At 42.2% G+C, this 25,659-nt stretch overlaps 1 protein-coding gene across 3 annotated transcripts in view; it reads left to right on the forward strand.

Annotated features, from left to right (window-relative positions):
* Positions 1-25,659, forward strand: part of LOC141105642 (alpha-2-macroglobulin-like) — a 353,065-nt gene that overhangs the window by 100,032 nt on the left and 227,374 nt on the right. For all 3 annotated transcript variants that reach the window (XM_073595615.1, XM_073595613.1, XM_073595614.1), the window contains exons 9-12: positions 663-777; positions 849-958; positions 12,011-12,175; positions 17,489-17,719. In XM_073595615.1, coding sequence (XP_073451716.1) covers positions 663-777; positions 849-958; positions 12,011-12,175; positions 17,489-17,719 — 621 coding nt within the window. The remainder of the gene's footprint in view (positions 1-662; positions 778-848; positions 959-12,010; positions 12,176-17,488; positions 17,720-25,659) is intronic.

Below are 25,659 nucleotides of genomic sequence, written 5' to 3' on the forward strand. Positions count from 1 at the left end.
CTGGCAGTGAAGGGGTTAACACTAGGGGGCAATCAAGGGGTTAAATGTGTTCCCTGTGTGTGTTTCTAACTGTAGGGGGAGGGGAATTACCTAGAGGAAATGACAGATCTGTCTCTCCTCACAGAACAGGGATTTGTGTGTTTACACACACACATATGTCCCTGTTCTGGCTCTCGTGCCCGCGATCACTCATGGCCAGCTGTCATAGCGACCATCAGCTATGAGCATCAGCACCCTCGCAGTGCAGCGGGAGCGTACGCGCACCTGCTATCCTGATCCCGCAAGCCGACATATAGTTACGCCAGCTCACGGGATCGTGCCGACCTGCCGCAGTATAATGACGGTGGCTGGTCGGCAAGCGGTTAAGGGGGCATGGCAGGGGGTGTGTCCTATGTCCAACTACTTTTGCTAATAGGTGTCCCTCATTCCCATCTCAAAGTTGGGAGGTATGACACAACACTGGTATTTGTCTGCACAGGAGTCTGCATTGTGTAAAAAGTTACTGAAAATGCAAAACTGATGTAAACTTGTGTCTTTGCAAGTATACCTGCGCGTCAGTTTGCATCTGTTTTTTTGCGCTTATGGTGGGAAGGAGGCCTTAGTCTCTAAAAAGCAATGCCCACTATTGTATTGTTTGAAATGTGTACCTTTTTTCCCCTCAGTTGGATAAATCGGGATGCGGTTCTATTGATGTAGAGACAGAAGGCTATAAATTAAACAGTACTGGCCTGGAAAATACACTAAAGGCAGAAGCCCTTATCACAGAACATGGGACAGGTAAGTTTCATCCCATAATACTTTCTAGCACACAATTTAATTGTTTAAGTTTAATTTCACTTTCCTTGCAGGAATTCAGTTATCTACATCCAGTCAAACCAGTGTGAGCCCCGTGGTCAACAAGGTGTCTTATTTGGATCAAGACTACAGCTACAAGGCTGGGATCCCATGCAAAGTTGTGGTGAGTTGTATAGAGCTATGTGCTTTTTTATCTTAAAGCAGGAGTGAATTCAAAAAGTTTGACTGTGATATGAGGGAAAATTTAGAAATGTTAAAGGGGTTGTAAACCTTTGTGTTTTTCCACCTTAATGCATCCTATGCATTAAGGTGAAAAAACACCTAGCAATGACCGGCCCCCCAGCCCCCCATTTTAGTCACCTGAGCCCTGGAACTTGACCCGGCGGGGACGTGCTGTCTCTCTCTGCCCCGAGTTCTTGGCTCTTGATTGGATAGATTGATAGCAGCACAGCCATTGGCTCCCGTTGCTGTCAATTGAATCCAATGACGCAGGCGCTGGGGGGCGAGGCCGAGTCATACATCCAGTGGCTATGGACACCGAATGCTGGACTTGGGAGCGCACCCACAAGGTAACCCCCCCGGGAGAACGCTTCTCCTAGGGGGTTATCTGATGTGGGGAGGAGCCGCGAGAGCCATCAAGGGATCCCAGAAGAAGAGGTTCTGGGCCACTCTGTGCAAAACGAGCTGCACAGTGTTGGTACTATATAAATCCTGTGTAATAATATTTTTAATAATGTGAGAGTAACAAATGGTAGACATGCGCATGACGAAAAAAAATTGTCTTGTCTCGTTTTTATTCGTTAATCTAGTTATTTTGTTTAGTTGAATATGGCTGATTCATTAAATTTGTATTCAGAATTCATATTCGGAATTCGTATTCTGAGTTTTTGATATTTCTTTGAATTTACTGATCTTTTCGATTCAAAACGTTCAAATCGATAAATTTTTGGACGAAAATGTTATATTGTTTTTGATTTGAATGCAGAAAAGTGAACAAACAAAACAAAAATCTTCATCAAATGATTACAATGCCTCTTTAAATCACCTTCAGATGTAAAAGGAGAACTCTGTGGACTCTGATGTAAAGGAGGACTCTTGTGATTATGATTCATATGATTAGAAATGGTATTTAATAGCAAAATACTGTATATGTATAGTTTATACTATAAAAAAAAATTGCTGTGTGCCGCTAAAGTGTCTGGGTTTGACTTGAAGAAAAGGTGGCAACCCTAGGCGCAGTGCAGAACAAGGCACTGTAAGACAGTAATTCGGAAAGATCAGCTGCAGGGAAACCCCAAGCAATACTGGTGACTACTCCCTTGCCTTTTTTAGGTACAGTTTCCAAAGTTCAGTTTCTCTTAAAATAAAAGTGCTTAGGCCTTATCTGCATACCTAGGAACCTTCTGGATTTGGGAAGGAAGAGTGACCCCTGGAAGTTGCACATCTATGGTGTCCTGCTGCAATTAATTGAGTGGCAACCTCAGCCTGGCCCCCGAACAGGCCACGTTTCCAACGCAATCCACTCTGCCCCCCCCCCGGAGCTTAGTTATGGGGAACCTTCCGGAATTGACCTGACAGTGCCAGAATTTTAAATCAGCTAGTGTGCAGAGGCTGGGGCATGTCTTTTCACTATAGAACCACATATTCCAGTATTTGTACTGGAACTAGTAGCTCTACACATTAGAGAAGACAGCAGGGGGGTGGAGCATGTCATTCCTTCTGTCACTGTTATTGTCACATTTGCCTGTTTACTACGCTCACATTGCCACAATTGCCCATTTGTTAGACATGTGTGGTTCGTTTTGTTCCGAATTAATATTCGGACAAATTTTTTGTTATTCAAATACCAGAACTACAATATAAACAAATTTTACTGAATGCTCCAATTAACGTAACAAAATTTGTCCGAATTTTGGAAATTCAGACTGAAGTTCAAATAGAATTTTACATTGAACTCCAGTCGAATTCTAACTACACATATTGCTGAAATCAAAGACTGTGTGTGTTATTAGAGTACCATATGGAAATGATGCTGTTTTTGTTAAGTCAAAGGTGATTTAAAGAGGCATTGTAATCATTTGATGAAGATTTTTGTTTTGTTTGTTCACTTTTCTGCATTCAAATCAAAAACAATATAACATTTTCGTCCAAAAATTTATCGATTTGAACGTTTTGAATCGAAAAGATCAGTAAATTCAAAGAAATATCAAAAACTCAGAATACGAATTCCGAATATGAATTCAGAATACAAATTTAATGAATCAGCCATATTCAACTAAACAAAATAACTAGATTAACGAATAAAAACGAGACAAGACAATTTTTTTTCGTCATGCGCATGTCTACCATTTGTTACTCTCACATTATTAAAAATATTATTACACAGGATTTATATAGTACCAACAGTATGTGCAGCACTTTACAAATAAAGGGAGACAGTACAGTCACATTACAAAGCAAGATGTAAGGTTAGGTGGGCCCTGCTCTTAAAAGAGAGGGGCAAGTGACACAAAAGGTAATAACTGTTGGGGGGGGTAAGTTGATGGAGAAGGTAAAATTTAGGATTTTAAATAGATGCGGGGTATGCTTCTCTAAAGAAATGAGTTATTGGGGATCGGCTAAAAGTGGACAAATTAGGAGATACCCAGAGAAATTGAAGTAGGGAGTAGACATTTGCAGAACGAAAAAAATTGTTTTGTTTCGTTATTTGCATAAATTTGTTTAGTTAAATTTGTTTAATTTGTTTTCGAAATTTGTTTATTCATTTGAATAGATTCAAATTTCTCTAATTTGGATAGATTCAAAAAGTTTTCAAATCAATTTCAAGTAGTTTTCGTATTCAAATAGTTTTCGAAAAGCTTTCCATTTTCCAAAGAGAATAAAATAGAATAGAAAAAAAAATTCTATTATATTCCTTTATTTTCTATTCTATTGTATTCTCTTTGGAAGTTTGAAAACTATTTGAATTTCGCCTGAATTTTTTATCATCATTATTCCGGATTCATTTAACCACCAAAGCAAACAGAATATTGGCATTCATTAAAAGGGGGATAAACGCAAGAGATAAAACGATAATTCTCCCATTCTACAAGGCTCTGGTCCGGCCGCACCTGGAGTATGCTGTCCAGTTCTGGGCACCAGTCCTCAGGAAGGATGTACTGGAAATGGAGCGAGTACAAAGAAGGGCAACAAAGCTAATAAAGGGTCTGGAGGATCTTAGTTATAAGGAAAGGTTGCGAGAACTTATTCTCTCTGGAGAAGAGACGCTTGAGAGGGGATATGATTTCAATTTACAAATACTGTACTGGTGACTAGGGATGAGCCGAACACCCCCCTGTTCGGTTCGCACCAGAACATGCGAACAGGAAAAAAGTTCGTTCGAACACGCGAACACTGTTAAAGTCTATGGGACACGAACATGAATAATCAAAAGTGCTAATTTTAAAGGCTAATATGCAAGTTATTGTCATAAAAAGTGTTTGGGGACCCGGGTCCTGCCCCATTGGACATGGATCAATGCAAAAAAAAGTTTTAAAAACGGCCGTTTTTTCAGGAGCAGTGATTTTAATAATGCTTAAAGTCAAACAATAAAAGTGTAATATCCCTTTAAATTTCGTACCTGGAGGGTGTCTATAGTATGCCTGTAAAGGGGCGCATGTTTCCTGTGTTTAGAACAGTCTGACAGCAAAATGACATTTTGAAGGAAAAAACTCATTTAAAACTACCCGCGGCTATTGCATTGCCGACAATACACATAGAAGTTCATTGATAAAAACGGCATGGGAATTCCCCAAAGGGGAACCCCTAACCAAAAAAAAAAAAAAAAATGACGTGGGAGTCCCCCTAAATTCCATACCAGGCCCTTCAGGTCTGATATGGATATTAAGGGGAACCCCGGCCAAAATTAAAAAAAAAAAATGACGTGGGGTTCCCCCTAAATTCCATACCAGACCCTTCAGGTCTGGTATGGATTTTAAGGGGAACCCCGCGCCAAAAAAAATTAAAAAAACGGCGTGGGGTCCCCCCCAAAAAAATCCATACCAGACCCTTATCCGAGCACGCAACCTGGCAGGCCGCAGGAAAAGAGGGGGAACGAGAGTGCGGCCCCCCCCTCCTGAACCGTACCAGGCCACATGCCCTCAACATTGGGAGGGTACTTTGGGGTAGCCCCCCAAAACACCTTGTCCCCATGTTGATGAGGACAAGGGCCTCATCCCCACAACCCTGGCCGGTGGTTGTGGGGGTCTGCGGGCGGGGGCTTATCGGAATCTGACAAGAGACAGTTTTTGACAATTCCTTTATTTAAATGCTTCTTCTTTCTTCTATCTTCCTTCATCTTCTGGTTCTTTTGGTTCTTCTGGCTCTTCTGGTTCTTCCTCCGGCGTTCTCGTCCAGCATCTCCTCCGCGGCGTCTTCTACCTTCTTCTCCTCGGGCCGCTCCGCACCCATGGCATGGGGGGAGGCTCCCGCTCTTCTCTTCTTCTTTTCTTCTCTTCTTCTCTTCTTCATTTTCTTCTCCGGGCCGCTCCGCACCCATGCTGGCATGGAGGGAGGCTCCCGCTGTGTGACGGCGCCCCTCGTCTGACAGTTCTTAAATAATGGGGGGCGGGGCCACCCGGTGACCCCGCCCCCCTGTGACGCACAGGACATGACGGGACTTCCCTGTGGCATTCCCCGTGACGTCACAGGGAAGTCCCGTCAAGTAACCGTGCGTCAGAGGGGGGCGGGGTCACCGGGTGGCCCCGCCCCGTTATTTAAGAACTGTCAGACGAGGAGTGCCGTCACACAGCGGGAGCCTCCCTCCATGCCAGCATGGGTGCAGAGCGGCCCGGAGAAGAAAATGAAGAAGAGAAGAAGAGAAGAAAAGAAGAAGAGAAGAGCGGGAGCCTCCCCCCATGCCATGGGTGCGGAGCGGCCCGAGGAGAAGAAGATAGAAGATGCCGTGGAGGAGATGCTGGACGAGAACGCCGGAGGAAGAACCAGAAGAGCCAGAAGAACCAGAAGAACCAGAAGATGAAGGAAGATAGAAGAAAGAAGAAGCATTTAAATAAAGGAATTGTCAAAAACTGTCTCTTGTCATTTTTAACATTTTTGACAGTTTTTTAGTGAAATGGTAGGGGTAAGTACCCCCTTACCATTTCACACAGGGGGAGGCCGGGATCTGGGGGTCCTCATGTTAAAGGGGGCTTCCAGATTCCGATAAGCCCCCCGCCCGCAGACCCCCACAACCACCGGCCAGGGTTGTGGGGATGAAGCCCTTGTCCTCATCAACACGGGGACAAGGTGTTTTGGGGGGCTACTCCAAAGCACCCTCCCAATGTTGAGGGCATGTGGCCTGGTACGGTTCAGGAGGGGGGGCCGCACTCTCGTCCCCCCCTCTTTTCCTGCGGCCTGCCAGGTTGCGTGCTCGGATAAGGTTCTGGTATGGATTTTTGGGGGGACCCCACGCCGTTTTTTTTTTTTTTCTTGGCGCGGGGTTCCCCTTAAAATCCATACCAGACCTGAAGGGTCTGGTATGGAATTTAGGGGGAACCCCACGTCATTTTTTTTTTTAAATTTTGGCCGGGGTTCCCCTTAATATCCATATCAGACCTGAAGGGCCTGGTATGGAATTTAGGGGGACTCCCACGTCATTTTTTTTTTTTAATTTTGGTTAGGGGTTCCCCTTTGGAGAATTCCCATGCCATTTTTATCAATGAACTTCTATGTGTATTGTCGGCAATGCAATAGCCGCGGGTAGTTTTAAATGAGTTTTTTCCTTCAAAATGTCATTTTGCTGTCAGACTGTTCTAAACACAGGAAACATGCGCCCCTTTACAGGCATACTATAGACACCCCCCCAGGTACGAAATTTAAAGGGATATTACACTTTTATTGTTTGACTTTAAGCATTATTAAAATCACTGCTCCTGAAAAAACGGCCGTTTTTAAAACTTTTTTTTGCATTGATCCATGTCCCCTGGGGCAGGACCCAGGTCCCCAAACACTTTTTATGACAATAACTTGCATATTAGCCTTTAAAATTAGCACTTTTGATTTCTCCCATAGACTTTTAAAGGGTGTTCCGCGGCATTCGAATTTGCCGCGAACACCCCAAATTGTTCGCTGTTCGGCGAACTTGCGAACAGCCAATGTTCGAGTCGAACTGAAGCTCATCCCTACTGGTGACCCCTCAATAGGGATAAAACTTTTTCACAGAAGAGAGTTTAATAAGACTCGTGGCCACTCATTACAATTAGAAAAAAAAAGAGGTTTAACCTTAAACTACGTAGAGGGTTCTTTACTGTAAGAGCGGCAAGGATGTGGAATTCCCTTCCACAGGCGGTGGTCTCAGCGGGGAGCATTGATAGCTTCAAGAAACTATTAGATAATCACCTGAATGACTGCAACATACAGGGATATATAATGTAATACTGACACATAATCACACACAAAGGTTGGACTTGATGGACTTGTGTCTTTTTTCAACCTCGCCCACTATAACTTCAGCCCCGGAAGATTTTACACCCTTCCTGACCAGAGGCACTTTTTACAATTTCGCTTTAACTGACAATTGCGCGGTCATGCAATGCTATACCCAAACTAAATTTGCGTCCTTTTTTTTCCCATAAATAGAGCTTTCTTTTGGTGCTATATGATCACTTCTGCGGTTTTTATTTTTTGCGCTATAAACAAAAAAAGTATCAATTTTGAAAAAAAAAAAACAATATTTTTTACTTTTTTCTATATTAAATATCCCCAATTTAAAAAAAAACAAAAAATTTCTTCATCAGTTTAGGCCGATATATTCTTTTACATATTTTTGGTAAAAAAAATAGCAATAAGCGTGTATTGATTGGTTTGCGCAAAAGTTATAAAGTCTATAAACTATGGGAAAGATTTATGGCATTTTTATTATTTTATTTTTATTTACTAGTAATAGCGGTGATCTGTGTTTTTTAGCGGTACTGCGACATTGCGATGGACAGATCGCACATTTTTGACACATTTTTGGGACCATTGACATTTATACAGCAATCAATGCTATAAAAATGCACTGATTACTGTGTAAATGTCACTGCAGGGAAGGGGTTAACACTAGGGGGCGATCAAGGGGTTAAATGTGTTTTCGCTCAGTGTGTTCTAACTGTATGGGGATGTGACTTACTAGGGGAGGAGACATATCGTTGTTCCTACTTAGTAGGAACAAACGATATGTCTCCTCTGCCCTGACAGAAGAGGGATTTGTGTGTTCACACACACAAATCTCTGTGCTGGCCCTAGTGCATGCGATCGCATTGGGTCCCCCGCCGTGCAGCGGGTACGGGCCCCCGGCAGCCACTAAGGGGAAGGACGTACCCATACGGGATTTCGCCCAGTAGAGCCATTCTGCTTCACTTTATCTGCGTGAGCTGCTTAGGAACCGGTTAAGTTCAGTACTATTCTAACTCATAATTTAGGATACATCCGAATTTCTGACAATTTGTCCGAATTTTAATTCAGAACGAAACAAACCACACATGTCTTATAAGGAGTTAGAAAGGATCAGAGAGACTCTAGGAAGGTATTTGAGGTGAGCATGCGAGGAGGTGACTTGGGAGCAAACAGGAATTACCAAAGAGGATGACTTGGGTGATATTTTGAGACAAGATTGGTCAAATGATTGCCCAATTGTTACTCTCAATTTGCCACTATTGCCTCTGAACCAATCAGTGAAACCCTTTCAACTTTTAGCGTAATGTGACCACAGCCATAATACACCGCATGCTTAGCACTCCATGATAAGCAACAAACACCCCACCCCTTTACTCCTCCCCCATTCTCAGGAATTACTTTCTGATAAGTAGAAGGTCAGCAGTGGAAGCCCCTTCAATACTTTAGTAAAGGTTCAATTCAGTTTACAGGCTTAGGAGTTAAACCATTTTGTAAAAAATTCCAACACATTTGACCATTATTAAGTGCCTTGAAAACTCACAGTAAAAGTGACCTTTTTTTTCTTTAGAAAATACATCTTCCATTCTATTCAGTAGAGTTATACAATTATAACATTGACTTATACCCTCTTCATCATTCAAGATGCCAGCACCCCTCAACAGCTGTACCATAGTAGGGTAACACATACATACCCCGGAGCCATATCCCAGACAGTAAGCCCAACCCAAGATGCTTCATTTGTCATGTACAGGACCTCATTAGAAATCTGTTATGTCACTGCTCTTATTTAGTGCCTCTCCAGTTTGCGAACTTCAAATTGCGATCCATTCTTCTCAAAGGGCCTGACGTAGGTACATAATGATAAACACCCATGGAACTTTCCTAGATGTTTGGCCACCATGAGTTTTCTATGAACTTTACTCTATTGACCCTGCCTCACTTACCTCACTGTAGACATTACCCCTTGTAGTTTGACCCTGGTTCTGTGACAAGGACTATGGACCCACCCCATTTTCATTTCTTCTTACCCTATCCTGATTAGGACTAGCACATCTTGTATTCCCCTCTTGTCCTTTCCTTTCTTTCTTTTGTTTTTTTTTTTACCCTAATATTGTTGCCCATACTTACCCTCATGTACTCCATCCTCAGTTTTGGAGCCAAGGATAATTTAGATTTAACATGGTATAAAAGTCTTGCGAGCTACCTACTGAGAGTAAAAATTATATGGACAGCTGCTGGCAATAATCACGTCCCATATAGCCGTGTGAAAACATAAAAATATGTGCTATAGCAGCAGTGATAAAATAAAGTGTCAATAGTGCTATATGATACTAAAATGTGCAAAAAATGATACAATAAAGTGTCAATAGTGCTATATGATACTAAAATGTGCAAAAATGATAAAATAAAGTGTCAATAGTGCTATATGATCCTAACATGTGCAAAAAATCACATACATCAAGTTCATAAGACAGCTGAAATAATAAAGATGATATAGTGATATATTCTTGTGATATATAAATGAAAACCCTTTCAAGATCTCACAAATCAAACTAATATAATAAAATTAATAAATTCAGGTTCATTAAAGTAAATCCTGAATAAAAGTGACAAAAGGTGAAAGATAAAGTGCTATAATGCATACAAACTGTGATGTCCTGACCATATATCACATGGATCAGAACAACATAAATATCATAAAAGTCCTTATTAAACATAAATATGTAAATTCATTGATTGAAGTGATCAAAACATGTTGCAGGGTTCACACTCTGGTGCTCCCCCCTTAGGTAATAGCCCACACCTCTGAGCTTGTGACCTCACATTTAAGCTTGGTCAAAACACGCATATGAATCACCTCTGGATTCTATGATAACCGAGCTGCTCAATACCGCTGTCTCCTCATTATACAAAAAGCCCCAATTCAGGGTACTCACAGGGGTCTGATGCATCAGTGCATCTCTCTATTCAAGGCTTAAAAAGCTGGGAACTTGTTGAGGTCGTAGGTTCCTCCACTGTGAGACAGACCAGCTGCCTCCTACACCTTCCTGTCCCCTCCCCAACGCGTGTCTATACAGGAAAAAGACGTATCTTCCTCAGGGGTCCCTCACAGTGGAACCTACAACCTCAACAAGTTCCCAGCTTTTTAAGAGAAACCTGCAACATTTCAGATCCCTAGCACATCTAGATCATGGTGAGGGTAAGAACTTATTGGCCCCCACTCGTACTAAGAGAAAGTGAAAACTGTACTTCAGGCAAACTGCTAATCATATAGATGAAATACATATAAGGGAGTTGTTTTACCTCCCAAAGAATTTGTACTTTTGTGCCTCCTGTCCTGAGAGGTCCACAGCCCCATAACATTGCAGAGGTGGATGATACCTAGGGTTGTCATTTTTTCTTCAAGCCAAACCCGAACACTTTAGTGGCGCACAGAAATTTTTTTTTTAAGTATATACTATAGGATTGTAACAGACCTGGGACACTTTTGGGCACTCCAAAGAGAACAGTAATGCAGCGTGCATAATGCCCCATCACTCTCCTGACAGGCCCTGTTCTGAGCCAAATTCATGTCTGAATATTGTGTCCAGGTGAAACACAGACACATGATTCAAAACCCGAACTGTCCAGGTGAATCCTGGACAGGTGGAAACCCTAATGATACCACATAGAAGTTAAAGGGGTTGTAAACCCACACGGTTTTTCACCTTAATGCATTCCATGCATTAAGGTGAAAAACCTTTTGTGCTGCAGCACCCCCCTAGACCCCTTTGGCAAACAATCACATTCCCACGGCACCTCAAACCCCCCCATCCCCCCTCGCTGTCTGTCGGTCCACCAGCACTTACCCCATCTACACAGCGGGCACATCAGGCAGTGACAGGGATCAGGCAGCGGCGGGCACATCGGGCATCACCATGGATCGGGCAATGGCAGGCACATCGGGCATCGGCGGGGGATCGGGCAGCGGCGGGCAGATCAGGCATTGACAGGGATCGGACAGTGGCGGGGATCGGGGCATCGGTGGACATCAGGCTGCGGCGGGCATCGAGCAGCAGCTCCTGTGTGTTCTCCTCCTCGCTTCCGCCGTGCGTCTCCTCCCCCCTCCTAGGTGTCCAATGGAATCGCCTGTCCTTTCAGACAATCGGGTTGTGGGTTTCAGACCAGCTTCCTAATTGCCCGGGAGGAAAATCAGTATTACAATAGCAAATTCATTTGCTGTTGCAACACAACTGGGTGGGCTCCAGACATAATGCTCTGCACCCCAAGCCCACCCTATATTGAAGCCTATTAGAGCCTCTGGCTCTAATCAGGTGCTTAAAAAAAACACCCCTGCCATAGGAATTAATGCACCTGGCATCCTGAAAGGGGCCGGGCGCATAGATAGGGAGGGCGGCGGCAGCGGTGGATAGGGGAGGTGGCGCTCCGGGTGCCCGCAATGGACGGGCCGCCCCCTGTTTGTATGCAACACACCGGATTGGTTCCTGGTGCTGCCCCTTCATCTCCCAGAGTGCTGCTGTATAGAGGATTACAAGGGGCTGATACAAAGTCAAATTCAGCTTTGTAGCTAGCTACATTTGAAAATATATTTAAAAAAAAAACAATGTGTTGATTAGTGAATTCCTAGAAGTATTAATTTGTGTCTTTTATATTTGCTTTCATCTGTACCTGCCTATTTGGATTTTGCATCTTCTGGATCATCAGCAGTATTACGCCAGTGTTAGGGTGGCAGAGGGTTGACACTGATGGACTTTTTAACTTTCTTTGCTACCCAGTTACATCTCATTGTGTTTTATTCCAGGTTAAAGTGACAGATGCCAATGATAATCCTAAACAAAAGGTGAAACTTCATTTCTATAGTAGAGACGGCACAGAAGTGCTTGTTGATACCTCGGTGACAGACAACAATGGCATTGCTGTTTTCATCTTGAATACAACCGACTGGAGTGGCACAAAAACCTTTGTGGTATGGGAATCTCATATGTATATATATATCTAGAAGCTTCCTGTTTTCACAGAGAGCAACCTTTCTGCTTAAGAAGAGCATAATCACTATCATTCATGCTCTAAAGCGTTTGTTACTAGACACTGTGTACTGCCGAAAAAATTTGAAAAATTCGTTCATTTCCGTTTCATTCGTTTTTGGGGGTTTTTTTTAGTTTTTCGGGTCATTCGTTATGATCGCAATTTGTAAATTCGTAAATTTGAAAAATATCGTAAATGCGAAAAAAACAGGAATTCAATAAAATTTTAAAAAACATTGAAAATTCTAAAAATTTTTTAAAAAATCGGAAATTGGAAAAAAAAAAACAGAAATTCGAAAAAAAACGTAAATTTGGAAATTCCAAAAATCTGGGAAATTCGATAAAAATCGGAGAATAGGAAATTAAAAAAACAAATCGGAAATTTGGAAATTCGAAAACCCAAAAATTTGAAAATCTGAAATAATGACTGAACTATTACTAACTAATAAATTATAGGTATTGGAATCTCCTTTCAAATGTGTCTGTTAGTGAACACAACGAATACGAATTTATCCAAAGTTACGAATTATCCGAAATAACAAATGCCACATCTAAACATATGGAACGGAACAAATTAATAATAAGAAAAACGTTTTTATTATTATTATTGTAATTATAATTATTATTAATTTGTTACATTCCATTCGTTTAGATGCGGCATTCATTATTTTGGAAAATTCGTAACTTTGGATAAATTTGTATTCGTTATGTTCACTAACAGCCAAATTTGAAAGGAAATTTCAATACCTATAATTTAATAGTTAGTTATTATTAGTTAGTAATTATTTCGGATTTTTGAATTTTTGGGGTTTCAAATTTCCGAATTTCCGATTTTTTTTCGAATTTCAGATTTTTTCGAATTTTCAAATTTCCAACTTTTTTGAATTTCCGAATGTACTACTTTTTTAATTCCTGAATTTATGTTTTTTTTTAGAATTTCGGAATTTACAAATTTTTTTTGAATTTCTGATTCTTTTCAAATTTCCGAATTTCAGATTTTTTTCAAATTCCGGAATTTACGATTTTTTTAAAATTTCCGAATTTTTTCGAATTTACTAATTTTTGAAAGAGTTTGTTAATTAATTCAGATATTTCCAAATGAATGAATTTGTCAAAATTCATTAAAAAAAAATTTGGAACGATACAAATTGAACCTGTCTATTTCTGATATGTGTCTGCTGTACTATGTACTTGTATGAGAAAATATCCTGTTCTCTTTGTATTGCTTCCTTTATGTGAAATCCCTGGTGTGCCTGCCAGCCCCTCCACTTTTCTTTTAAAAACTGACCACACTAAGCAGGAGAGCACACCATGGTCAGTTCCCTAGCTATTCCCCTAGGAAATCAGTGTACTCTCAAACTTGTCCTGACACGCCCCCGCTACACAGCCATTCACTGGGAGGCTCACTGTTCTGCTGCTTCTCCTCCCCCAATTCGTATGCAGCTGAGAACAGAGAGAATGTGATAATTTATAAAAAAGGGAAAACATTTATTTATCTTTTTTTTTCTATTTAAAGTTAAAACAACAAGGGCAGAAGATTTAATAGATGGAAAGATGAAAAAATTACTGAAGTTCCGCTTTAAACAGGTTCTGCCTAAGCAAAGATGGCTGCTAGAATCACATGGGATGGTAGAATCCAATTGGATAGCTTCCCCAGTGACCCAGGAAACCATAAAGGAACCATGTTCCTCTTGATCTTCCCTCCAACTGCAATGGCACTGCAGAGGAGCAGCGCCACCTACAGTGGAGGACGTAGACTGCACCTTCCTTCATACTTTTCCCTGATTTCATAGTTATATAGTTGATTGAATAAAGATACTAGTCCATCCAGTTGAACGTGTGTGTGTGTTTATGCCACAACAATTTCCCATATCGCTGTATGTTGTATTTGCTAAGAAACACATCTAAAACATTTTCTAATTATTGACACTCACTGAAGTGAAGCCGAGGAAGGAGGAGACGCAGAGGCCCGGAGAAAATCCAAGACCTACATGGGGTAAGTGTGGGGACTGACCGACTGGGGGGCCAGGGTGGCCCTATGGACAGATTGCCACCCCCTCGGTGGTGGTTGATCAGGTTTCCTGCACAACACCCCTGGTCGGTCGCGGATTTCCTCCCGGTGGCAGGCTTCTGCGTCTCCTCCTTCCTCGGCTTCATGGCAGAGCAGCTTCCCCTGTGTCTTTTCCCTCCTCCTCCTCGGAGGCCAACAAGATCGCTTCACCTATCAGCCAATCAAGTCTCAGGACCCGCTTCCTGAGCAGTTAATGGCCGGGAGGAGAAGCAGGAAGACAACAGTAAATATTATCTCGCTATTGTCACACAACTGGGTGGGCTCGGGGCGCAGTGCTTTGCGCTCTGAGCCCACCCTTTTTTTAAACCAATTAGAGCCTCTGGCTCTAATCATGTGCTTTTAAAAAAAAACTCCTATTGAAATCCATGTGTCTGGTGCCTTGCATTTAAATTAGGGGCCCGGCGCATGGAGTAGGCACCTCTGCCCCTGTATGGACGGGCCCTCGTTATCTCCTAGCCCTAATAAAGGAGTGTTTTGAGCCTCTGAAGCAAATTGGTTGCTTTTTTTTTTTTTTTTTTGTCGATGGAGCATTAAAGTTTATTTGACTCATTTACAGTACGGTCTGTCTTTGTAACAGTCTGTCTGCTATTTTATATTCTGGATCCTTATTCTGGGACCCCAGAATATTATTGGATGGACTTTCTAATATAGTGACTTTTTGAATCTTCTTGTTCCAAGAATCCCTTAAATATTGGTTTATAAAAAAAAAAGCAAAGCAATATGGCTACCTGGAGGCGTTCTGTACAAATGGTGTATAGAATGCCCCCCCAGAAATGTAATTTCCTGTTTGTGTGATTGGCTTACTAATTTTCCCAGAAGTCTGCACTAAGATACAAGTCAGATTTTAGGCATCCCCTGCAAGGAAAATTTAATTTTTGGTGAGATACTCCCAAAGGCAAATTGCATCTAAAGGAATGCATACCCTGCCGTTTTCCTCAGTAAACCCTGCAAGTGCAGCAGCTGATTGATAATTAGAAAGTTACTGCGATTCACATTCATTAGACATGAGCACTGCCGAAAAATGTGTTTGTTTTCGTTACATTCATTTTTTTTTCAGGTCATTCATTACGACCGCAATTTGAGAATTTGTAAATTTGAAAATTCATAAATTTGAAAATTCGTAAATTTGAAAATTTGTAAATTTGAAAATTCGTAAATTTGTAAATTCGAAAATTCAAAAGTGAGAAAATTAGAACATTCGAAAGGACGAAAATCCGAAAAATCTAAATAATAACTACCTAACTGATAATAACGAACTATTAAATTATAGGAATTGGAATTTCCTTTTAAATTTTGGCTATAAGTGAGAATAACTAATATGAATTTATACGAATTTACGAAATATCCGAAATAATGAATACCGCATCTAAACAAATGGAACGGATCGAATTAATAATAAATAATAATAAAACGTTTTTATTATTATTGTTATTTATTATTATTCCTTACGTTCCATTCGTTTAGCTACGGCATTCGTTATTTCGAATAATTTGTAACTTTGGATACATTTTTATTTGTTAAGTTCACTAACAGCCAAATTTGAAAGGAAATTCCAATACCTATAAATTAATAGTTAGTTCTTTTTTCAGATTTTCAAATTTTCGGGTTTTCGGATTTTTGAATTTCAAATTTCCGAATTGACGAACTTGCGAATTTACGAATATTCATAAAAAATTAGTTAAACGGATTTTCATTAATTCAGATGTTTTTGAATTAACGAAATGCGTTAAAAAAAGAATTTGGAACGAAACGAATTGCACATGTCTAACAGTCACTTTGCACATGGACACAGAGAAACAGCTATTAGTTCAGAAAAACAAAAAGTAGGAATCTGCAATAAAGTTTATTAAAATCTGTGCAATGTACATAGATCACCCATAAAAGTGGAGTTACTCTTTAAAAGCAAATGTTTAAAAAAATGTTTTTGTCTTGCAGTTTCTAATCACTTATATATACATTTTTCAACAGACAAAAACAAGACTGGAGTACCCACAATTTGTGGCCGGCTTCCTCAGGCCTGACTATGGACCACACCACTATTAACACATTTCAAAAGGAAAAAAATGTTATTTAAAACTTCTTGCGGTTGTAATGTATTGTCAGATCCTGGCAATATAGATAAAAATCAAAAATGGGTGTCCCCCCAGTCCATTACCAGGCCCTTTGGGTCTGGTATGAATATTAAGAGGAACCCCGCGCTAAAAATACAAAAAAATTGGTGTGAATGTCACCATCAAAATCCATACCAGGCCCTTCAGGTGTGGTATGGACATTAAGGGGAACACCACACCAATTTTTTTTTAAATGGCGTGGGGGTCCCCCAGGCTTTCAGGCACTATATACTTTGAACAGCAGTATATATACTATACGGCCAGCCCTATGTACTCTGCAGAAAAACTGTGCCTTAGGTGGTACCAGAATACCATAACCCCTCACAGATACTTTCAGTGGGCGCAGGAACGGGCCCTGCTGTGAAATATTATATAAAAAATTGTAATTACATGACCCTGTTGAACAGGGGCAGAAAAATTGGGCCTTTGGTTTTGATGGTACCAGAACACTGTAACCCCTCACAGTTACTCTTGTTGGCCGCAGGAACAGGCCCTGCTGTGAAATATTATATCAAGGATATTATATCAAAAATATAGCAATTTGGCCAAGCTAGCATTTAGATGCTGAGCATGTGGATGGCTGGGACCAAATGTCTTTTTACGGTTCAGCAACTGGGGTAGGGAAATTTGCCGGCTAAAATCAGATGGTGGTGTGCTGCTAGCAGATTGGCTGCAAGTACTTGGGACACCTATTGCTATACCTTCATTACTCACAGGGCAGGTTTTTGAGAGGACTGGAGGTATAGTAGGGTTGGAGATCCCAGATGAGGAGCAAGGAGAAGTCCGCCTTTTTCTATGATGTGGGTCTTTCAAGTGCTGTTGCCAATGGACTGCATGGCAGGTCGTCATATGTCTGGTCAATGTGCTCTCTGTTTTGGACTAATCCAAGCTTTATTAAAACACATACACAAAACACAATATATATTCACTTTTAAAAACAATCAAAAATTTGCTTAGAAATATATAGCAAAGAGACGTCCGTCTCTCTGGATGGCATAATTCGAATATAGCTCCTCCCCCGTATGGTTTTTGTCTTGCAGTTTCTAATCACTTATATATACATTTTTCAACAGACAAAAACAAGACTGGAGTACCCACAATTTGTGGCCGGCTTCCTCGGGCCTGACTATGGACAAGCGCACCTATCACTTTATCCCTTCTATTCCAAAAGCAAGAGCTTCCTGAAGCTGCACTCCGTGGACAAGGTCCTGCCATGTGGAGGGGAACAGGAGGTCCAGGTGGAATATATCATCAAACACACAGAGCTAAAGGAGGAGTATGAACACCTAGATCTCCATTATCTGGTGAGAGTCTTATTATTAAGTACTGTGTACAAAGAAACACATTCAGCTTTACCTAATGAACAAAGAAAAATTCCTACGAGCCAAAATGAACCTAGTGCTAAACGTAAGCACTACACAGCCGCATACATGAATCACGCTTGGAATGCGTGTGAAATATTAAATAAATAAATAAATATGATGCGCTAGAGTGTGCTAACCATGCCTTAATCCTGGCACACAGAGATACAGTGCATATACAACAAAGTATAAAATAATTTAACCCCAATATGTGCTATATCCCCCAAGATAAACAAACTTAATGTGCACAAATAAACCATGCAGTGAGCATGTGAAATGGTAATATCAACAAAAATGCTTCAAAATGAATCAGTGCAAACCAGGTGCTAAAAGTGCAATAAACAAATAAATAATAAAATAAATAACATTAATTCATAAATGATTCATATATGCAAACAAAGGCTGAAAAATGACATGTGCCAGCCAAAAAGTGCAGAGTGTCACACAATACATATACTTAATCGTCCATCATAAAATAGACATATATTAAACACAAAAGTCCTTAATGAAAGTGATGGCAACTGTGCTTCAGTGATGATGTTTTCAAACATGCTGCGATTCCATGTGCCACATATCATGCGATGGTGAAACAAAAGTTGACCCCCCCAAGGTAAAGCGCTCACCTTAGGGAATGTGACTAAGTTGCTAGACAGAGTCATGAAACGCTTATGAGCCACCCAGGGCTCAGTGTGGATCACAGGAAAACAGGCTTCAGCATAGGCTCAAATCATAGGAAAAAAGAGAAAGGAACCATATGGTGTGATAACGTTTAAAAAAGTGTTTATTAACAAGGTCAGATAAAAAACTCTCCCCCAGAAGGGGGTACTCACATTTTGAGGGTGCGTCAGTGCACCACTCAGAAGAGGCATATAACCTGAATAAAACAATAGGTAATGGATGTAGCAGTGAGGTTATGTCCCAGTACAGACAGCTGCTGCTGCCTAACACTCTGTCATGGCCCCTCCCCATTCAGTTTTACCTGCCAGGATATACTGAATAAAAGGGAGAAGTAAAGGGAAGCTGGTGCCAGTAGCAACCAACTGGGCTTATTCCCAATTTAAATTTTTTCCAGAAATGATTCCCATTTCTAAAAACCTTTAGTGAGAAAACATGTACAGTCAGTGGCGGCTGGTGCTCAATATTCTTTTTTTTGGAGACGGACGGCGACGATTCCTGGGCAACCCCCCCCCCAAATTTGGGGTCTCTATGACCCCAGGTCGTTGAGCTACGACCCTCAAAGCTCTTTTTTTTTATGTTCATGGCCCTGCCTCCCCTGACTGCACATCCCTGGTGGATAGGGATGGGCACAGGGGTGCACTGGACAACCAGCAAGAGCGAAATGGCAGCTGAAAGTATCCAGTGCATACCCGCTTCCAATTAAACCAACTGTACAAAAAACAAAAACAAAAAAACACCCCAACCCACTGGCGGCCCATCTATTAGGGACTCAATCCATGTGTCCAGCCCCTAATCTACATGCGGGGCACCGGACGCATGGATTCTCCTCCCGGCCAATCAGGAAGCGGGTCTTGAGACCCGTTTACTGGTTGGCCAAAAGGAGAAGTGATCCTATTGGCCGTGGGGGAGGGAGAAGGAGCACGGCCGCTGTGATGCAAGAGAAGCTGCCACCCGGAGGGAAGTGCTGCCTGCTCCATAGATGGGGTAAGTGCGAGCCCGACCAACCGCCTGACTGATCGGGGGGTGGGTGGTTGTGCGATTTGGTCACATTACATGGCCATATGGAGCTTAAGCCCACTACTGCCTCAAAGTACCGAAATGGGTGAAACCTCGTGAGCTGCCAAAAACTATAAGCTACCGTGAACTAAAAAATAAAAAAGCTGCCTGCACTTCCCACACTTCCCCACAATGTGAAAAAAAATATATGTATATAAAATGTGCCGCGTTACTCCTAACCAACAATCAATACAACCTATGCTGAAAAGCAATCTGAATGGAATATGTATCATAAAACAGTGAATTACAATAAAACAATTATAATATAAAGTGCTCATGCTCCGTGAATCACACACAGTCCATATTAATATAAAAATAATCAACACATTCCATATAAAGTGATAAGGTGTCTTCATGCAATGTGCACTCCTCCCCCTTCAGTTGTACCCTCACCTTAAGGGCTTAGAAAATAAACCTAAAGATGTTTTCAGCAGATATCCTGGACCATCCTTATGTCTCCTATAAGTATACTGGCTGCTGTGTGCTGATACTCCTCACTAGGGATGAGCTTCGAGTTCGAGTCGAACTCATGTTCGATTCGAACATTGGCTGTTCGCAAGTTCGCCGAACAGCGAACAATTTGGGGTGTTTGCGGCAAATTTGAATGCCGCAGAACACCCTTTAAAAGTCTATGGGAGAAATCAAAAGTGCTAATTTTAAAGGCTTAAATGCAAGTTATTGTCATAAAAAGTGTTTGGGGACCCGGGTCCTGCCCCAGGGGACATGGATCAATGCAAAAAAAAGTTTTAAAGATGGCAGTTTTTTCAGGAGCAGTGATTTTAATAATACTTAAAGTCAAACAATAAAAGTGTAATATTCCTTTAAATTTCGTAGCTGGGGGGTGTCTATAGTATGCCTGTAAAGGGGCGCACGTTTCCCGTGTTTAGAACAGTCTGACAGCAAAATGACATTTCGAAGGAAAAATTCCATTGAAAACTACCCGCGGCTATTGCATTGCCGACAATACACTTAGAAGTTCATTGATAAAAACGGCATGGGAATTCAACACAGGGAAACCCCAAACCAAAATTAAAGAAAAAAAAAAGACGTGGGAGTCCCCCTAAATTCCATACCAGGCCCTTCAGGTCTGGTATGGATATTAAGGGGAACCCCGGCCAAAATTTTTTAAAAAATGACGTGGGGTTCCCCCTAAATTCCATACCAGACCCTTCAGGTCTGGTATGGATTTTAAGGGGAACCCTGCGCCAAAAAAAAAAAAAAAAAAACGGCGTGGGGTCCTCCCAAAAATCCATACCAGACCCTTATCCGAGCACGCAACCTGGAAGGCCGCAGGAAAAGAGGGGGGACGAGAGTGCGCCCCCCCTCCTGAACCGTACCAGGCCACATGCCCTCAACATTGGGAGGGTGCTTTGGGGTAGCCCCCCAAAACACCTTGTCCCCATGTTGATGAGGACAAGGGCCTCATCCCCACAACCCTGGCCGGTGGTTGTGGGGGTCTGCGGGCGGGGGGCTTATCGGAATCTGAAAGCCCCCTTTAACAAGGGAACCCCCAGATCCTGGCCCCCCCTGTGTGAAATGGTAAGGGGGTACTTACCCCTACCATTTCACAAAAAAACTGTCAAAAATGTTAAAAATGACAAGAGACAGTTTTTGACAATTCCTTTATTTAAATGCTTCTTTTTTCTTCTATCTTCCTTCATCTTCTTCTTCTTCTGGTTCTTCTGGCTCTTATGGTTCTTCCTCCGGCGTTCTCGTCCAGCATCTCCTCCGCGGTGTCTTCTATCTTCTTCTCCTGGGGCCGCTCCGCACCCATGGCATGGGGGGAGGCTCCCGCTCTTCTTTTCATGTTCTTCTTCATCCTCTTCTCTTCTTCTCTTCTTCATTTTCTTCTCCAGGCCGCTCTGCATCCATGCTGGCATTGAGGGAGGCTCCCGCTGTGTGACGGCATCTCCTCGTTTGACGGTTCTTAAATAACGGGGGGTGGGGCCACCCGGTGACCCCGCCCCCTCTGACGCACGGGACATGACGGGACTTCCCTGTGGCATTCCCCGTGACGTCACAGGGAAGTCCCGTCAAGTCACCGTGCGTCAGAGGGGGGCGGGGTCACCGGGTGGCCCCGACCCCCGTTATTTAAGAACCGTCAGACGAGGAGACTCCATCACACAGCGGGAGCCTCCCTCCATGCCAGCATGGGTGCGGGGGGGCCCCGAGAAGAAAATGAAGAAGAGAAGAAGGAAGAAGAGAAGAGGATGAAGAAGAAGATGAAGAGAAGAGCGGGAGTCTCCCCCCATGCCATGGGTGCAGAGCGGCCTGAGGAGAAGAAGATAGAAGACGCCGCGGAGGAGATGCTGGACGAGAACGCCGGAGGAAGAACCATAAGAGCCAGAAGAACCAGAAGAAGAAGAAGATAAAGGAAGATAGAAGAAAGAAGAAGCATTTAAATAAAGGAATTGTCAAAAACTGTCTCTTGTCATTTTTAACATTTTTGACAGTTTTTTAGTGAAATGGTAGGGGTAAGTTCCCCCTTACCATTTCACACAGGGGGGGGCCGGGATCTGGGGGTCCCCTTGTTCAAGGGGGCTTCCAGATTCCGATAAGCCCCCCGCCCGCAGACCCCCACAACCACCGGCCAGGGTTGTGGGGATGAGGCCCTTGTCCTCATCAACATGGGGACAAGGTGTTTTGGGGGCTACCCCAAAGCACCCTCCCAATGTTGAGGGCATGTGGCCTGGTATGGTTCAGGAGGGGGGCCGCACTCTCGTCCCCCCCTCTTTTCCTACGGCCTGCCAGGTTGCGTGCTCGGATAAGGGTCTGGTATGGATTTTTGGGGGGACCCCACGCCGTTTTTTTTTTTTTTTGGCGCGGGGTTCCCCTTAAAATCCATACCAGACCTGAAGGGTCTGGTATGGAATTTAGGGGGAACCCCACGTAATTTTTTTTTTTTAATTTTGGTTCTTGGTTTCCCTGTGTTGAATTCCCATGCCGTTTTTATCAATGAACTTCTATGTGTATTGTCGGCAATGCAATAGCCGCGGGTAGTTTTAAATGGAATTTTTCCTTCGAAATGTCATTTTGCTGTCAGACTGTTCTAAACACGGGAAACATGCGCCCCTTTACAGGCATACTATAGACACCCCCCAGCTATGAAATTTAAAGGGATATTACACTTTTATTGTTTGACTTTAAGCATTATTAAAATCACTGCTCCTGAAAAAACGGCCGTTTTTAAAACTTTTTTTGCATTGATCCATGTCCCCTGGGGCAGGACCCGGGTCCCCAAACACTTTTTATGACAATAACTTGCATATAAGCCTTTAAAATTAGCACTTTTAATTATTCATGTTCGTGTCCCATGGACTTTAACGGTGTTCGCGTGTTCCAGCAAACTTTTTTCCTGTTCGCATGTTCTGGTGCGAACCGAACAGGGGGGTGTTCGGCTCATCCCTACTCCTCACAGGTCACCTCCTGCTCCTGATAATAGCCCAGCTTAAAGAGGATACCAGTTTCTCCTGGTCACTTCCAACAAGCCTCCTCGCATATGCCACATAGGGAGAATAATAGAGGCATACAATAGTGTGATACCATCTGTGAAATGTTTAATCTCAAAAAAACGCTGTAATGCTGTGGTAGAGAGGGGGGGATTGGGTCACCTGAATCCCGGATCTGCAGCCCCGGTTTTGCAGCGTTCAGTCTATCCTATGCCTCCTCCCCAGACCACTTCCTGCTTCCCAAATGTCAGACAATCAGGCTCCTCCTACCGGTTTCGTCACAGATCTCATGACTTCATCTGGGACTTCTGATTGGCTGCCGTTTTTGCTTACTATATATACTAGCCTGTGACTCCATTTTCTTGTAGCCCCTGATGTATTAGTATGTTAAAAACTCTGATTGCCGCCATTTTGTCATAGCTCCCTGTTGTGATTTGATACTGACCGCAATCTATTGTTTTCTACCCTGAGGTGTATGTATTGCTCTATAGCCATATTGATTCCTCTTGTAGATGTGAATAGAGAAGGGAATCCTATAACAATTAGAGCATAGTTCGTATACATTTAAACCATTAGTTACAAAGCTGACAAGGGAGACCCCTAGTGGAAAAAAATGATAACTACTGAAATAAAATTACCATAGGGACCTGACACTGGCCACTATCCCATGGCATTATTCACTCTTATTTTATTATATAGCAATGTGGTATTTAAATATAATGGCTATAGAGCAATACATACACCTCAGGGTAGAATACAGCAGATCGCCGTCAGTATCAAATCACAACAGGGGGCTACGACAAAATGACGGCGATCAGAGTTTTTAACATACTAATACAGCAGGGGCTACAAGAAAATGGAGTCACAGGCTAGTATATATAGTAAGCAAAAGTCAGCCAATCAGAAGTCCCAGATGAAGTCACAAGATCTGTGACGAAACCAGTAGGAGGAGCCTGATTGTCTGACGTGTGGGAAGCAGAAAGTGGTCTGGAGAGGAGGCATAGGATAGACTGAACGCTGCAAAACCGGGTCTGCAGATCCGGGATTCAGGTGACCCTATCCCCCCCTCACTACCACAGCATTACAGCACTTTACAAGCATTCTTTTATTATGTAAATGTGAGTTGAATGTACTCTGAGCGTTTTTTTAAGATTAAACATTTCACAGATGGCATCACACTATTATATGCCTCAATTATTCTCCCTATGTGGCATATGTAAGGAGGCTTGTTGGAAGTGACCAGGAGAAACTGGTATCCTCTTTAAGCTGGGCTATTATCAGGAGCAGGAGGTGACCTGTGAGGAGTATCAGCACACAGCAGCCAGTATACTTATAGGAGACATAAGGATGGTCCAGGATATCTGCTAAAAACATCTTTAGGCTTATTTTCTAAGCCCTTAAGGTGAGGGTACAACTGAAGGGGGGGAGTGCACATTGCATGAAGACACCTTATCACTTTATATGGACTGTGTTGATTATTTTTATATTAATATGGTGTGTGATTCACGGAGCACGAGCACTTTATATTATAATTGTTTTATTGTAATTCACTGTTTTATGATACATATTCCATTCAGATTGCTTTTCAGCATAGGTTGTATTGATTGTTGGTTAGGAGTAGCGTGGCACATTTTATATACATGCCTCAAAGTACCCCATTATCAGTGGGTCCTACACTATTCATATAATGAAAGATCCTACTTCTCAACCATGGGAGAAATACACTCCTCTTTATGGGAGAACTAAAGGACTCCTCCTATAACACTGGAGGTGGACACTAATAAGAGGTAATGGCGGGGGGTGGGGTGCTACAGCCCAAGGTATCTGGTCAGGACAAGGGATGAACTGAACATCCCCGCTTTGGTTTGCAGCAAAACATGCGAACAGGCAAAAAATTTGTGCGAACAGCATTAAAGTCTATGGGATGCGAACATGAAAAAAATATTTTTAAAGGCTTATATGCAAGTTATTGCCATAATAAGTGTTTGCGGACCCGGATCCTGCCCCAGGGGACATGTATCAATGCAAAAAAAAGTTTTAAAAACAGCAGTTTGGGAGCAGTAATTTTATTAATGCTTAAAGTGAAGCAATAAACATGAAATATTGCTTTATATATCGTGCCTGGGGAGTGTCCTTAGTATGCCTGTAAAGTAGCACATCCTTCCCATGTTTATAAACTTACCACATTTCTAAAGGAAAAAAATGTAATTTAAAACTTCTTGCAGCTGTAATGTATTGTCAGATCCTGGCAATATAGGTAAAAATCAAAAATGGGTGTCCCCCCCAGTCCATTACCAGGCCCTTTGGGTCTGGTATGAATATTAAGGGGAACCCCGCGCTAAAAATACAAAAAAATTGGTGTGAATGTCCCCATCAAAATCCATACCAGGCCCTTCAGGTGTGGTATGGACATTAAGGGGAACACCACACCAATTTTTTTTTTTAAATGGCGTGGGGGTCCCCCAGGCATCCAGGCACTATATACTTTGAACAGCAGTATATATACTATACGGCCAGCCCTATGTACTCTGCAGAAAAACTGTGCCTTAGGTGGTACCAGAATACCGTAACCCCTCACAGATACTTTTGGTGGGCGCAGGAATGGGCCCTGCTGTGAAATAATATATCAAAAATTGTAATTACATGCCCCTGTTGAACAGGGGCAGAAAAATTGGGCCTTTGGTTTTGATGGTACCAGAA

Source organism: Aquarana catesbeiana, linkage group LG08, assembly GCF_042186555.1.
Source record: "Aquarana catesbeiana isolate 2022-GZ linkage group LG08, ASM4218655v1, whole genome shotgun sequence".
NCBI classification, from domain to species: Eukaryota; Metazoa; Chordata; class Amphibia; order Anura; family Ranidae; genus Aquarana; species Aquarana catesbeiana.